This window comes from Bacillus rossius, chromosome 16 (genome assembly GCF_032445375.1).
Source record: "Bacillus rossius redtenbacheri isolate Brsri chromosome 16, Brsri_v3, whole genome shotgun sequence".
In the NCBI taxonomy this organism is placed as follows: domain Eukaryota; kingdom Metazoa; phylum Arthropoda; class Insecta; order Phasmatodea; family Bacillidae; genus Bacillus; species Bacillus rossius.
The window spans coordinates 24,776,830-24,789,801 of NC_086343.1; the positions used below are offsets into that span (position 1 = coordinate 24,776,830).

Sequence of the window (12,972 nt, forward strand, 5' to 3'; positions counted from 1 at the left end):
GCCTAGATGGCCGGCGGCGGCGGGAGGCGGCGCCGGCCGGCGGCGGCGCTGCTGCTGCTGTGCTGGCTGGCCGGGGGCCCGGCGGCGGCGGCGCAGGGGGCGGCGGGCAACTCGCAGAGCTGCCCGGCGCCCGCCGACATCCACCCCTGCTCGTGCACGGTCAAGAAGAACGGGCTGGACGTGCTGTGCGAGTTCACGGACCTGGCGAGCATCGCGCGCGCCATGACGGTGCTGAAGGGGCGCGCCAACATCGTCATCTTCTACCTCAAGCTGCGCCACAACAACCTGCCCAAGCTGCAGGGCTTCGTGTTCCTGGGGCTCGAGATACGCCACCTCACCATCCACAACAGCAGCCTCGCCGTCGTCGAGGAGTCCTCGCTCAGCTCCATCGGTCAGTGCCGCTCCCTGCACATCACTCCCTGCACATCACTCCCTGCACATCACTCCCTGCACTATCCACAACAGCAGCCTCGCCGTCGTCGAGGAGTCCTCGCTCAGCTCCATCGGTCAGTGCCGCTCCCTGCACATCACTCCCTGCACATCACTCCCTGCACTATCCACAACAGCAGCCTCGCCGTCGTCGAGGAGTCCTCGCTCAGCTCCATCGGTCAGTGCCGCTCCCTGCACATCACTCCCTGCACATCACTCCCTGCACATCACTCCCTGCACTATCCACAACAGCAGCCTCGCCGTCGTCGAGGAGTCCTCGCTCAGCTCCATCGGTCAGTGCCGCTCCCTGCACATCACTCCCTGCACATCACTCCCTGCACTATCCACAACAGCAGCCTCGCCGTCGTCGAGGAGTCCTCGCTCAGCTCCATCGGTCAGTGCCGCTCCCTGCACATCACTCCCTGCACATCACTCCCTGCACTATCCACAACAGCAGCCTCGCCGTCGTCGAGGAGTCCTCGCTCAGCTCCATCGGTCAGTGCCGCTCCCTGCACATCACTCCCTAGACACCACTCCCTGCACATCACTCCCTGCACTATCCACAACAGCAGCCTCGCCGTCGTCGAGGAGTCCTCGCTCAGCTCCATCGGTCAGTGCCGCTCCCTGCACATCACTCCCTGCACATCACTCCCTGCACATCACTCCCTGCACTATCCACAACAGCAGCCTCGCCGTCGTCGAGGAGTCCTCGCTCAGCTCCATCGGTCAGTGCCGCTCCCTGCACATCACTCCCTGCACATCACTCCCTGCACATCACTCCCTGCACTATCCACAACAGCAGCCTCGCCGTCGTCGAGGAGTCCTCGCTCAGCTCCATCGGTCAGTGCCGCTCCCTGCACATCACTCCCTGCACATCACTCCCTGCACATCACTCCCTGCACTATCCACAACAGCAGCCTCGCCGTCGTCGAGGAGTCCTCGCTCAGCTCCATCGGTCAGTGCCGCTCCCTGCACATCACTCCCTGCACATCACTCCCTGCACATCACTCCCTGCACTATCCACAACAGCAGCCTCGCCGTCGTCGAGGAGTCCTCGCTCAGCTCCATCGGTCAGTGCCGCTCCCTGCACATCACTCCCTGCACATCACTCCCTGCACATCACTCCCTGCACTATCCACAACAGCAGCCTCGCCGTCGTCGAGGAGTCCTCGCTCAGCTCCATCGGTCAGTGCCGCTCCCTGCACATCACTCCCTGCACATCACTCCCTGCACATCACTCCCTGCACTATCCACAACAGCAGCCTCGCCGTCGTCGAGGAGTCCTCGCTCAGCTCCATCGGTCAGTGCCGCTCCCTGCACATCACTCCCTGCACATCACTCCCTGCACATCACTCCCTGCACTATCCACAACAGCAGCCTCGCCGTCGTCGAGGAGTCCTCGCTCAGCTCCATCGGTCAGTGCCGCTCCCTGCACATCACTCCCTGCACATCACTCCCTGCACATCACTCCCTGCACTATCCACAACAGCAGCCTCGCCGTCGTCGAGGAGTCCTCGCTCAGCTCCATCGGTCAGTGCCGCTCCCTGCACATCACTCCCTGCACATCACTCCCTGCACATCACTCCCTGCACTATCCACAACAGCAGCCTCGCCGTCGTCGAGGAGTCCTCGCTCAGCTCCATCGGTCAGTGCCGCTCCCTGCACATCACTCCCAGCACATCACTACCTAGACATCACTACCTAGACATCACTCTCTAGACATTACTCCCTAGACACCACTCCCTAGACATCACTCCCTAGACATCACTCCCTAGACACCACTACCTAGACATCACTCCCTACACATCACTACCTAGACATCACTACCTAGACACCACTCCTTAGACACCACTACCTGCACTTCACTCCCTAGACACCAGTCCATAGACACCACTAACTAGACACCACTACCTAGACATAACTACCTAGACATAACTTCCTGGATATAACTCCCTGGACATAACTCCCTAGACATAACTCCCTAGACATCGCTACCTACACATCGCTACCTACACATCACTACCTAGACACCACTCCCTAGACATCACTCCCTAGACATCACTCCCTAGACATCACTCTCTAGACATCACTCTCTAGACATCACTCTCTAGACATCACTCCCTACACATCACACCCTAGACATCATCCCTAGACATTACTCCCTAGAAATCACTCCCTACACATCACAACCTGGACATCACTTCCTAGACATCACTACCTAGACATTACTACCTAGATATATTGTATGAGTTTGCGAGAATCAGGAGTATTTCGCGCTGCAGGTTTTTCGTATTATCACGACTAAAACAACGCTAATTAAAATATTTTAATTCCATGTGCTTGAGTAGAGAAATAACCCATTATATCACGCTCGTATTGTTTTACTTTTTCTAAACTAATTTTGAATTGAAATTATCACATGAATACATGTATACCTATTTTTTTACTTTTGTTATTTTACTACACAGGAAAAGCAAGTATTAACTGAGAATTACGAAACCACAGAACTCTTATTTACTGTGTTGCAATGGAAATGCAAGTTTAAAACCTATTTTCATCGATCGCTTTCATACGTTATTGTGGAATATCGAAAGAATTGGACAACGCCTTTCGCAAAAGCAAAGATGCGCTCGGTGAAAGCTTGTAGTTGAACTTTGTAGACATCACACCAAATAAAAGATCCAACGAGAAGGTGAGTATGATGTATGTTAATGGATCTAAATACTTGATGGTGTGCCCGGTGTTTCGATATGCAGCTATCTTCAAGTGTGATTCAGAGCCAAGAAGTAGTTAGTGACTGTGGCAGAATGTTACATTAGTGGGAGTTTCGTTTACCTCGTACCAGCTAGCATGACTAAAAAGACAAAGTGTACTTGTTCTTTAAGCGCATTTTCACCTTTGTGATTGGTGAGTTCAAAAATTTTCACTCTTAAGCAACAAATTTTGAAATTTTACAATAATGTATGTTTAATTTTTAATCACACATTTTCATTGTAACAAAGTACAGCAGTGTTGTGTTGGTATAGATTTTATGTCTATATAAAAACAAAGAATTCAGTTTCCCACCATATTTTTTAAAGTGCCTAAATTTATTTAAAACTATATATCCCTAATTAAAATTCCAGTTAGATATCTTACCACATTTACTAAATAAACAGTAATTGTATGTATATTCATTTATATTTTATTTTCCAAAATTCCAAAATTCGAAATCAGGCAATGTTAGTCTAAAACGAGAGAACTAGAAACCTATATGTAAAATACATGAATCAACAGCTTAAAGTTAACAACAATTTTCTTAGGGTACGGTTTATACCATAAAACTTATGGCGCTCCCTACGAGTTCATGTAGTCATGGTAGTGTGAAGATGACATTTGACTTTGAAGATACTGCTGATAGTAAACAAACTACATTCAGTTTTCCCCTAAGGAGTCCATTTTTTTTTAGAAGACAATAGTATCCACATGTTACTCCGGGAGTGATAGTAGGGCACATGAAACTCACAAACCTAAATCAAATTCATACAACATATTCGATGCCAAAACATAATTTTATTGAGAGATGTTCAAAGAGGTTTAAAAATTTAAGTTATGGTATCAGTTTTGGTTTGTAATGGCTTGTGTTTTAGTTTGGTAATACCTAACGTAGTATTGCTACCGGTTTCTTTGACCATGTGTTATATTAAACCTTTAAAATTGTTCGAAAAGGTTTTTATTCAAATGTTTTGTAAATCGTTCACGTAAAAAATTATATTTATAATCCCCAAAGGTAAAGGACAGCATGCCAATTGTATGTGATATATGTTGCGAAATAATATCGTTTTGATTTATTATTATAAATAGCAAAATTAACATTTCCAATTTAGTTCAAAGGTAAATAACACTTTCTAATACCGCATAAACAGATGGGAAAAAAATTATGCCTGAGTTTACAATAGTTTGGTTCAAAGATCCCAATAAAATCTGTTCACATACAGACCTTTAGCCTTTATATGAAAGATAAGTGAGTAAATGTAAAACTACGCAGTGTTAACTCCATAACATTTTGAGCGATAAGTTTTCTTGCTTAGAGCCACGCCTGTGCAAGCTTCTTACAGAAAATACCCTTAGAGAAAGTTTTAAGGCACGAAAGGTTTTTTTTCCTTCCTCTAGCGGTCGATGCCTTTGCACGACACATCATTACCAACACGCAACTAAAGACGAAAAACTCACTGTCGTAAATTTTAAGTGTTATCTTGGTTATTTGCAGGTCACGACGGCGATACAGCCGAGAAATGAACGAAACATGGCCGCAAGCAAAGCGGGAAACTTAACAATCCAAAACCACAGGTTCAGGATACATATTACGCGCAGTTTCGTATTGTGAACATGATACTGCACAGACTAACTCTCAGCATGAATGGGTCATGGCTGGTAAAAAAAATTTCTTTTGGTTTTAACATGTTTTTATATGTTTCTCTTAGAAACAACAGTTATTCCTTTTTTTACAACGTGATTTGGTGGTTACAAAAAAATTGACATAAATATAACAAAGTTATACTGTCACCTGAACTTGACATGATAAATGCTTGTAATTATGTTTATAGAAGCTAACAACATTACTTTTACGTAAATTTATATAAAAGCACATGCAATCGACGAGACTTGTTCTCGCAAGATTGTTGACTGCATTAATTCTATGGCCTTACACTTATAAATGGATGAATAAGATCACGGTTTATGTTTACAGTAGCTTAAAAATCCTACTTTGATATCTGAGTAAACTTGCACACGGTAGTTATTCTACGTTTGCTCAAGGTCCAACACTCATACTTAGTGAACTTGCACAAGGAAGTTTACATTAGTTTATTACCTCACTCTCAAACTTGGGAAAACCTTTTAATTGCATAGATTAGCAAATGGCACTGGCTCATAACTGGGTGGACCTGCTTATTAAAGATGTCATAATTAGTTTACGGTCACATTGTTTGCATGTTTAAATTAGTCAGAGGTCTTACATGATACTTGTGTGAACCTATTCCCGGTAGTCTATGGTAGTTTCCTTATACAGTTAAACTTGACTTACCATCACCATAATGACCAGGGCTGAGAAGGGTCAATGAATAGATGGATGGCAGAATTCTCTTTAAAAAAATTTACAGTAACATGATTTCACTGCTGGCTTGGGATGCAAATAAAAAAAAAACATTAAAGAAAATACATCAGATACTTCCAGCTTTACACAGTAGAGTGTAAAAGTAATCTGTGAACAGTTTTCAAGAGGCCTCTTTGTTAAAAACCACATTTATTGTCGACGATGACGGATAACAAAAACTGACTAAACGAGCGAAAGTTAATCAAAGTTCTACTACTGAACTTAGGTGAACCTGTTCACGTCCATAGTTTACACAAGATTATGGTCCCACCCTCATTCACAGAAAAAAATCTTCTGTACTTTTACAAAAGATTCCTCTAGAAACCTTTTTGCCAATAAATAGTTTATAATACTACAACAAAGATACTGAAATTTTTGTTCAACACATGGCCACAAACATGTGTTTCGAGATAATACCGAGTGTTTCTATCAAAAATTGGCGCATTATTTTCAATTTGAATTGATGTTTCATTCAAGTGTAATTTTTTGAACCATTGGAACAACGATCGAATATTCTATGTTGACTTAACTTTGTCTTGTAATGCTTATTAATATGCGTTGTTGATGCAGGGAAGCGATTCAGGGAATTGTTACACACATTAATTTAACTATTGGAGACACTGGGACAACAAAAAACCTTTAATGTCCGGGTACACAGAGAGAAAGGTTTGTTTGAATCAAACAAATATTTGTTTATATTTGGCGAAACAAATATTTACTTGGTGGAACAAAACATTTTGTTATTTTAACCAAACTCGGCAAGTAACAAAAATAATTTGTTACACCTAACCAAATATACATTTGAGTTTGACAAAATCATTTTGTTGGGTCAACAGAATCTTTCCAATTACAAAATATTTGTTTGAATTAACAAGATATATCTATTCCGCCATATATAAACAAATTTTGTTGTTGAGGCAAACAAACCTTTTCTCTCAGTGTACGGATCCCCGAACCCAGTGTAGCTGCGATCACGTATTTTGAAGTGGTACAGGCAGTGGCGTAGCCAGGATTTGTATATGGGGAGTGTTAAGAAGCATGCTCCCCCCCCCCCCCCCCGTATTAAAGCGGGGGGTCCGGGGGTCCTCCCCCGGGAAAATTTGGATTTTAAGGTGTAAAATAGTGCTATTTTAGCATTTTTCGGTACTTAAATTTAAATATTGTAATGGTAAAAATTTTATTAATTTTTAATATGAAATTTTTTTGAGTGATGAATAAGAAATTTAATTAAAGGTTTGTGGCTAAGGGGGGGGGGGGGGGTTTGAACCCCTAAAACCCCCCCCTGGCTACGCCCCTGGGTACAGGTCTCCAAGTATCTGTGATGTCGCACGGGGTATTTGTTGTGATCGCGGTGCTCGCTGACCGCGCCGGTGTTCCCCGCAGGTAAGGGCCTGACGCAGCTCGACCTGTCGCAGAACATGCTGGGCGCGGTGCCGTCGAGCGCCTTCAGGAACCTCCACCACCTGCTCATCCTCAACATGAACCACAACAAGGTGACGGCGCTGCACGGCCGCGCCTTCGAGGGCCTCGACACGCTCGAGATACTCACGCTGTACGAGAACCGCCTCGCCTCCGTCGACTCGGACGCCTTCAAGGGCCTCGAGAAGTGAGTGGCTCCGCGGCGCCCTTTCCGGGCAATGCTGGTCACTCCTTGGTGATCATCCACCGTTCTCTACAGTACCTACTTGTTGAGAGCTGCACCTTTACATGTTTACTGACATGTTTTCATATATAGACCACTCGTAAACGTGAAATTGTTTCAAACGCCATCAAGAATTCAGTAGCTTCACAGCGTTCTTTTCATGGTTATTCCTTAGTTATCATCCATCGTTCTGTACAGTACTTGTTGACAGCAGCACCTTTACATGTCTACTGACACGTGTTTATCTGTTTACCACTCGTAAACGTGAAATTGTTTCAAAGGCCTCAAGAATTCAATAGTTGCTCAGCGTTCTTTTCGGGAAGGTAGCTCTGATTGGTTTTCCCTTAGTATCATCTATCGTTATCTACAGTACTTGTTGAGAGCAGCACCTTTACATGTTTACTGACATGTATTTATTTAATGACCACTCGTAAACGTGAAATTGTTTCAAAGGCATCAAGAATTCAATAGCTTCTCAGCGTTCTTTTCGGGAAGGTAGCTCTCACTGGTTATTCCTTAGTTATCAACCATCGTTATCATAATACTTGTTCAGAGCAGCACCTTTACATGTTTACTGACATGTTTTCGTATATTGACCACTTGTAAACGTGAAATTGTTTCAAATGCCATCAAGAATTCAGTAGCTTCACAGCATTATTTTCATGGTTATCCCTTAGTTATTATCCATCGTTCTCTACAGTACTTGTTGATAGCAGCACCTTTACATGTTTACTGACATGTGTTTATCTGTTGATCTCTCGTAAACGTGAAATTGTTTCAAAGGCCTCAAAAATTCCATTGCTTCTCAGCGTTCTTTTCGGGAAGGTAGCTCTCACTGGTTATTTCTTAGTTATCATCCATCGTTATCTACAATACTTGATCAGAACAGCATCTTTACATGTTTACTGACATTTATTTATTTGTTGACCACTCGTAAACGTGAAATTGTTTCAAAGGGCTCAAGAATTCAATAGCTTCTCAGCGTTCTTTTCGGGAAGGTAGCTCTCACTGGTTATTCCTTAGTTATCATCCATCATCATCTACAGTACTTGTTGACAGCAGCACCTTTACGTGTTTACTGACATGTGTTTATCTGTTGACCACTCGTAAACGTGAAATTGTTTCAAACGCCTCAAGAATTCAATAGCTTCTCAGCGTTTTTTCGGGAAGGTAGCTCTCACTGGTTATTCCTTAGTTATCATCCATCGTTATCTACAATACTTGTTCAGAGCAGTGCCTTTACATGTTTACTGACATGTGTATTTACCACTCGTAAACGTGAAATAGTTTCAAGGGTCTGAAGAATTGAGTAGCTTCTCAGCATTCTTTTCGGGAAGGTAGCTTTCACTTGTTTTCCCTTAGTATCATTCATTGTTCTTTACAGTACATGTTGCGAGTAGCATCTTTAAATGTTTACTGACATGTTTTCATCTATTGACCACCCGTAAATATGAAATAGTTTCAAGGGTCTGAAGAATTGTGTAGCGTCTCAACGTTCTTTTCAAATAAGGTAGTTCTCACTGGTTTTCCCTTAGTATCATATATCGTTATCTACAGTACTTGTTGAGAGCAGCACATTTACATGTTTGCTGACATGCATTCATCTATTTAGCACTTGCAAATATGCAAGATTCAAGGGCCTTGAGAAGTCAGGGAGCATCTCACCGCCCTTTTCGAGAAGGAAGTCCTCTTACTGGAATTTCCTTCATCGCATCTTTTCTACTTTACAATATGGGTAAATATCAGCACAGTCATGAGCTTACTGATCTGATATAATTCTTAGATCGTAAATGCGAAATTGGTTCAATGGCGTCAGAAGAAAGTTACATTGTATTTCCCTTTATGCAGTCATTTAATATCTACAAAACTGATCAAAATCAGAACAGGCATGAGCTTATTGACACATTCAAAATCATTCTTGTCAGTAGCTTTGTTCGCTAAGGCATATCACCCATCTGAAAAAGTCATGGTTTCATTCCCACTATCCTTAAGGTTTTTTTAATAATAAATACTCTCAAAATGTATTAGTTGTTTATTTATTACTATAGCTTTCTTTGGTGCCATTTCACCTCTGTATTGACTGATTTAACAACGGCTATTTAACTGTAACCCACATGAAATTATCTTCAGAACCTGATACGTAATAAGTCAAACCCCTCCACCAATCAAAGCGCATAAAGTGGACGAATCACTATTCAGCTTGCCTCTCACTGGATATTAAAATGCAAAGTGTAAGAGTATTAGATTTCAGTCTGCTCTAGAAATTGGCTACAATACATAAATTAAATTAAGGACGTTATTGTCAGTAAACATTGCCTCGACCCAAAGCCAAGATGTTGGGAATGACTCGGCCACCGAAAGCCTCCAACCAGAATGCGAGATGTGTACAGTCTGTCACACTTCAAGTGCAACTTAGCCATGGATTTGGTAACATGTATCCATCGTGCGATGATCATGTAAAACTGCTACAAACACAGAAAATAATTATTTTTCCATCCTGAAAGAACCTCTATTTTCAAGAAGTTAGTGCTTCTTTGTTAGAAATGTTGTGAGTTACAGTACAGTGAAACTTCAAGTAAATTATTAAAAATTACCAGTAAAATAAAAAAAAAGTAAGTCACATTCACCTCAAAATATAATTCCAAAACATACAAAAATGAAAAGAGTGATTATTTCTCTTCAAACAATAAAGAATATCGCAGGACATTTTAAGTTTTGTTTAACAATGAAAAAATGTAAATAACGAATACAAACAACATAAATTTTACACATATTTTTTTTTCTAAATTTGAAACACATATTAGTGCCTTTGCTTGCATTAATGATTTATTACCACCGAATAGTTTATAGGCTAACGGTTGAATTAAAGTTCAATCTTATTCGTACACAAGAAAATTAGTTAACGTGTAAAAATTTTAATTCACAAAGAAATTGATCTAGTTTTTTTTAAATTTACAATTATAAAAAATTGAAATCAAGCAAAAAAATTCTTCTCAGTTCGCACTCCCTATTATTAAAGAAAAAAAAACGGAATTGTTTTGCGGTTGGTAGCGACGCACGTCGAGGTAAGAGAGGAAATAATTTGCAGTCAACGGAAAACCGACAAAAGGGCGGTCCGTAAATTGTCGTGGAGTTTTCGTGCCGTAGGCCCGTTTCCTCCCTGGGAGTGAGAGTGGTTTTCCAGGGAAAATCGCCCCAAATCTGTCCCCCACATCGCATCGGCCCTGATGGAGCGGTCACGCAAACTGGGGCGTAACAGGCAAGTATTAGGTTTGGAAGGAACACTATACCCAGAAAACAATTTTTTTGTACTTTTACAAAAGATTTATTTGAAAACCAGTTGCCCAGAAATAGTTTTGCATTGATAAAAGAAAATACTGTTAATTTGTACACCACATGGCTATGGTTTTTTTTTTTTCATTTTTGATATATATATATATTTTTAAATTACTGCATATTTCCTTGTTGTGATTACGAACATTGGCACCATTTATTAAATTCCGTTTGATGTTTTAAAACAAACATAATTATTTTCAAACGGTGGAAATTATAGTAGAATATTCAATAATTTAATTTTATTTTGATTTAGTTATTTATGTTGTTAGAAAGCTATTCAGGGAACCGTTTACACATTTCCCCCCTTGTTTTACAGCATACCACCCAGCAGAAAATAAAATATCCTGGCTTATGGTTTCGTACATTTCTAGAAATTATAAATATTTCAGATACATTTGAAACACTTAGTAGTAACATATAACTAGACCTTTATGAAAAGGAACTTCCCTTGAGACCAAATGCTGAGTTCTGTGTTCTGTATAAAACAGAGTGAAAATGCCCGTGCGGAAAAAAGTGTGCACTTGAAAATTTTTTTCAAAGTTATTTTAAAATCTAAAAAAAAAAAAATCGTTTGAGTTCATGTTAAAGTTAGTAGACTCATTATCAGTAAAATTTTGAATCTATTAGTTGATTTATGAAGAACCCTAGATAATTTGTATCCAGTGTTCTCAGTCACTTTAATGTAAAATCATTTACAGTGAAAAACTTGAGTTATTATTAAAAAATGTTTTAAAGTAAACTATAAATTAGAGCTATGCACAGTTTTTAATTGTTCCTCCTGAGATTCTAAATGCAGTACACACTTATACAGAGCAAGACTGCGATTCAATGAAGAATCACTATAATGAACCTGAAATATCATTTAATGAAGTACTTTCAGGACTCATCACATGATGGACTAACAACAAACAATTTTTGTTGCGTATGGTATCCAGAGCTATAGAGTACTTTTATATTAGCGAAACTACTACGTGTTTATTTAAGTAAATTACTTTAATGTATCTTAGACTCGGTGTTATCTTCAAACTTCTTAACGTATCAATATTAAGTTATATTACTGACCGAGATTTTCCCCTTAATATTTTCCGAGCAACTACTCATATAATATGTATCAAGAACTTTGAAATTCTGCTCTGCCTAATCCAAGCTATCACTCACTCAATGCTTTTAATATCCGTTTCTTCACAAGCAAAGCCATTAATTTTCATTGGTTTGTACAGACGGTGGAAAGCCACACCACAGGTTCATTTTAAAGTTCTCATTTTCATTTAAAATTGGTTCTGTCACACATGATGACATGCCACAATTAAAATTAATCGTTGGCCTTCAAATACACACATTTCGCGTTCGACAGGTTCATTTAATTTCGGTTTCCATCTGACAAACCTTTACTTATTTTTTTAAAGCTCAATCATCTTTAATATATTTTTAAATACTAATGTTTTCAAGGGTAAATTTTAATTTACAAGATGTATGCAGATCGTCGTGCAAAATTGTCTACTTATAATACTTTATTTGTGAGTTTCTTGTATTTAATTAAAACTTACACTTTGGTGAAAACTTGCGTGATAAAAGAAATTGTTATTATTAAGTGGAAAATTTGAAGTATTTTAGCTGTCGGTGACATCGAAGATGTCAGTTTTAAAACGGATTTCTTACCAAATTTTGTCAATAGTTGAAAGTTTATAATTTATTTAAAATTATTCTTGTTTAACATTTATTTATAACTGCAACATTTTGAAAATATAAATGATAATAAAGAATTCAAAGACACCATTTTTATTACAAGTGTCCTTTCAGTGACAACTAACTATCCGCATTGACTTTTTTCCTAAAAATCTAAAACAATATAATTTACTTACAATGAATTTTTTACTAACTTCGTTTGTTGTTTTCAGTAGCGTCGTCTTTCAATCTTGAGAAGTTAATTTCTCCAGTATTTCTGAGATAAAGTCACGATTGGAAGTCCAACTCAGCCGCGTGCAAAGACGTTTTGGGAAAATTAAAAAAAAAAAAATAATAATGGCGAATTAACTCCTCAGTTGATGTGTCAAGAAATGTCGATTTTTTTTCAACAGCAGGAGCGTACGCAGAATTTCATATGGGGGAGGGGGTACAAAAATCTTTTTTGCGCTTTGTTTTCCCAAATTAAAGAAGCTTTATTTAGGAGGATGAAATTAGTGCTATGCTGAAATCACCCACAGTTAGAAATTCACGAACTTTTCAACGAAGAAATAACTTGAATTAAACGAAGAGTGCTACGTAATTTCAAATAACTGGATTTTCGTAGGAACTTTTTCGGCAACACACACGTGGAAGAAATAAGTATACAATTTGAGCAATAGGTTAAAATTAATAACAAGACATACTATTAATTATGTAATAAGATCAAGTACAGACAAAATTTTAAATATTACGTGATATAAAAGAA

The 12,972-nt window shown here is 39.9% G+C and overlaps 1 protein-coding gene across 1 annotated transcript in view; it reads left to right on the plus strand.

Annotated features, from left to right (window-relative positions):
• Positions 1-6: 6 nt before the first annotated feature.
• Positions 7-12,972, plus strand: part of LOC134540331 (carboxypeptidase N subunit 2) — a 48,620-nt gene continuing 35,654 nt past the window's right edge. The window contains exons 1-2 of the mRNA XM_063382993.1: positions 7-391; positions 6,947-7,169. Coding sequence (XP_063239063.1) covers positions 7-391; positions 6,947-7,169 — 608 coding nt within the window. The remainder of the gene's footprint in view (positions 392-6,946; positions 7,170-12,972) is intronic.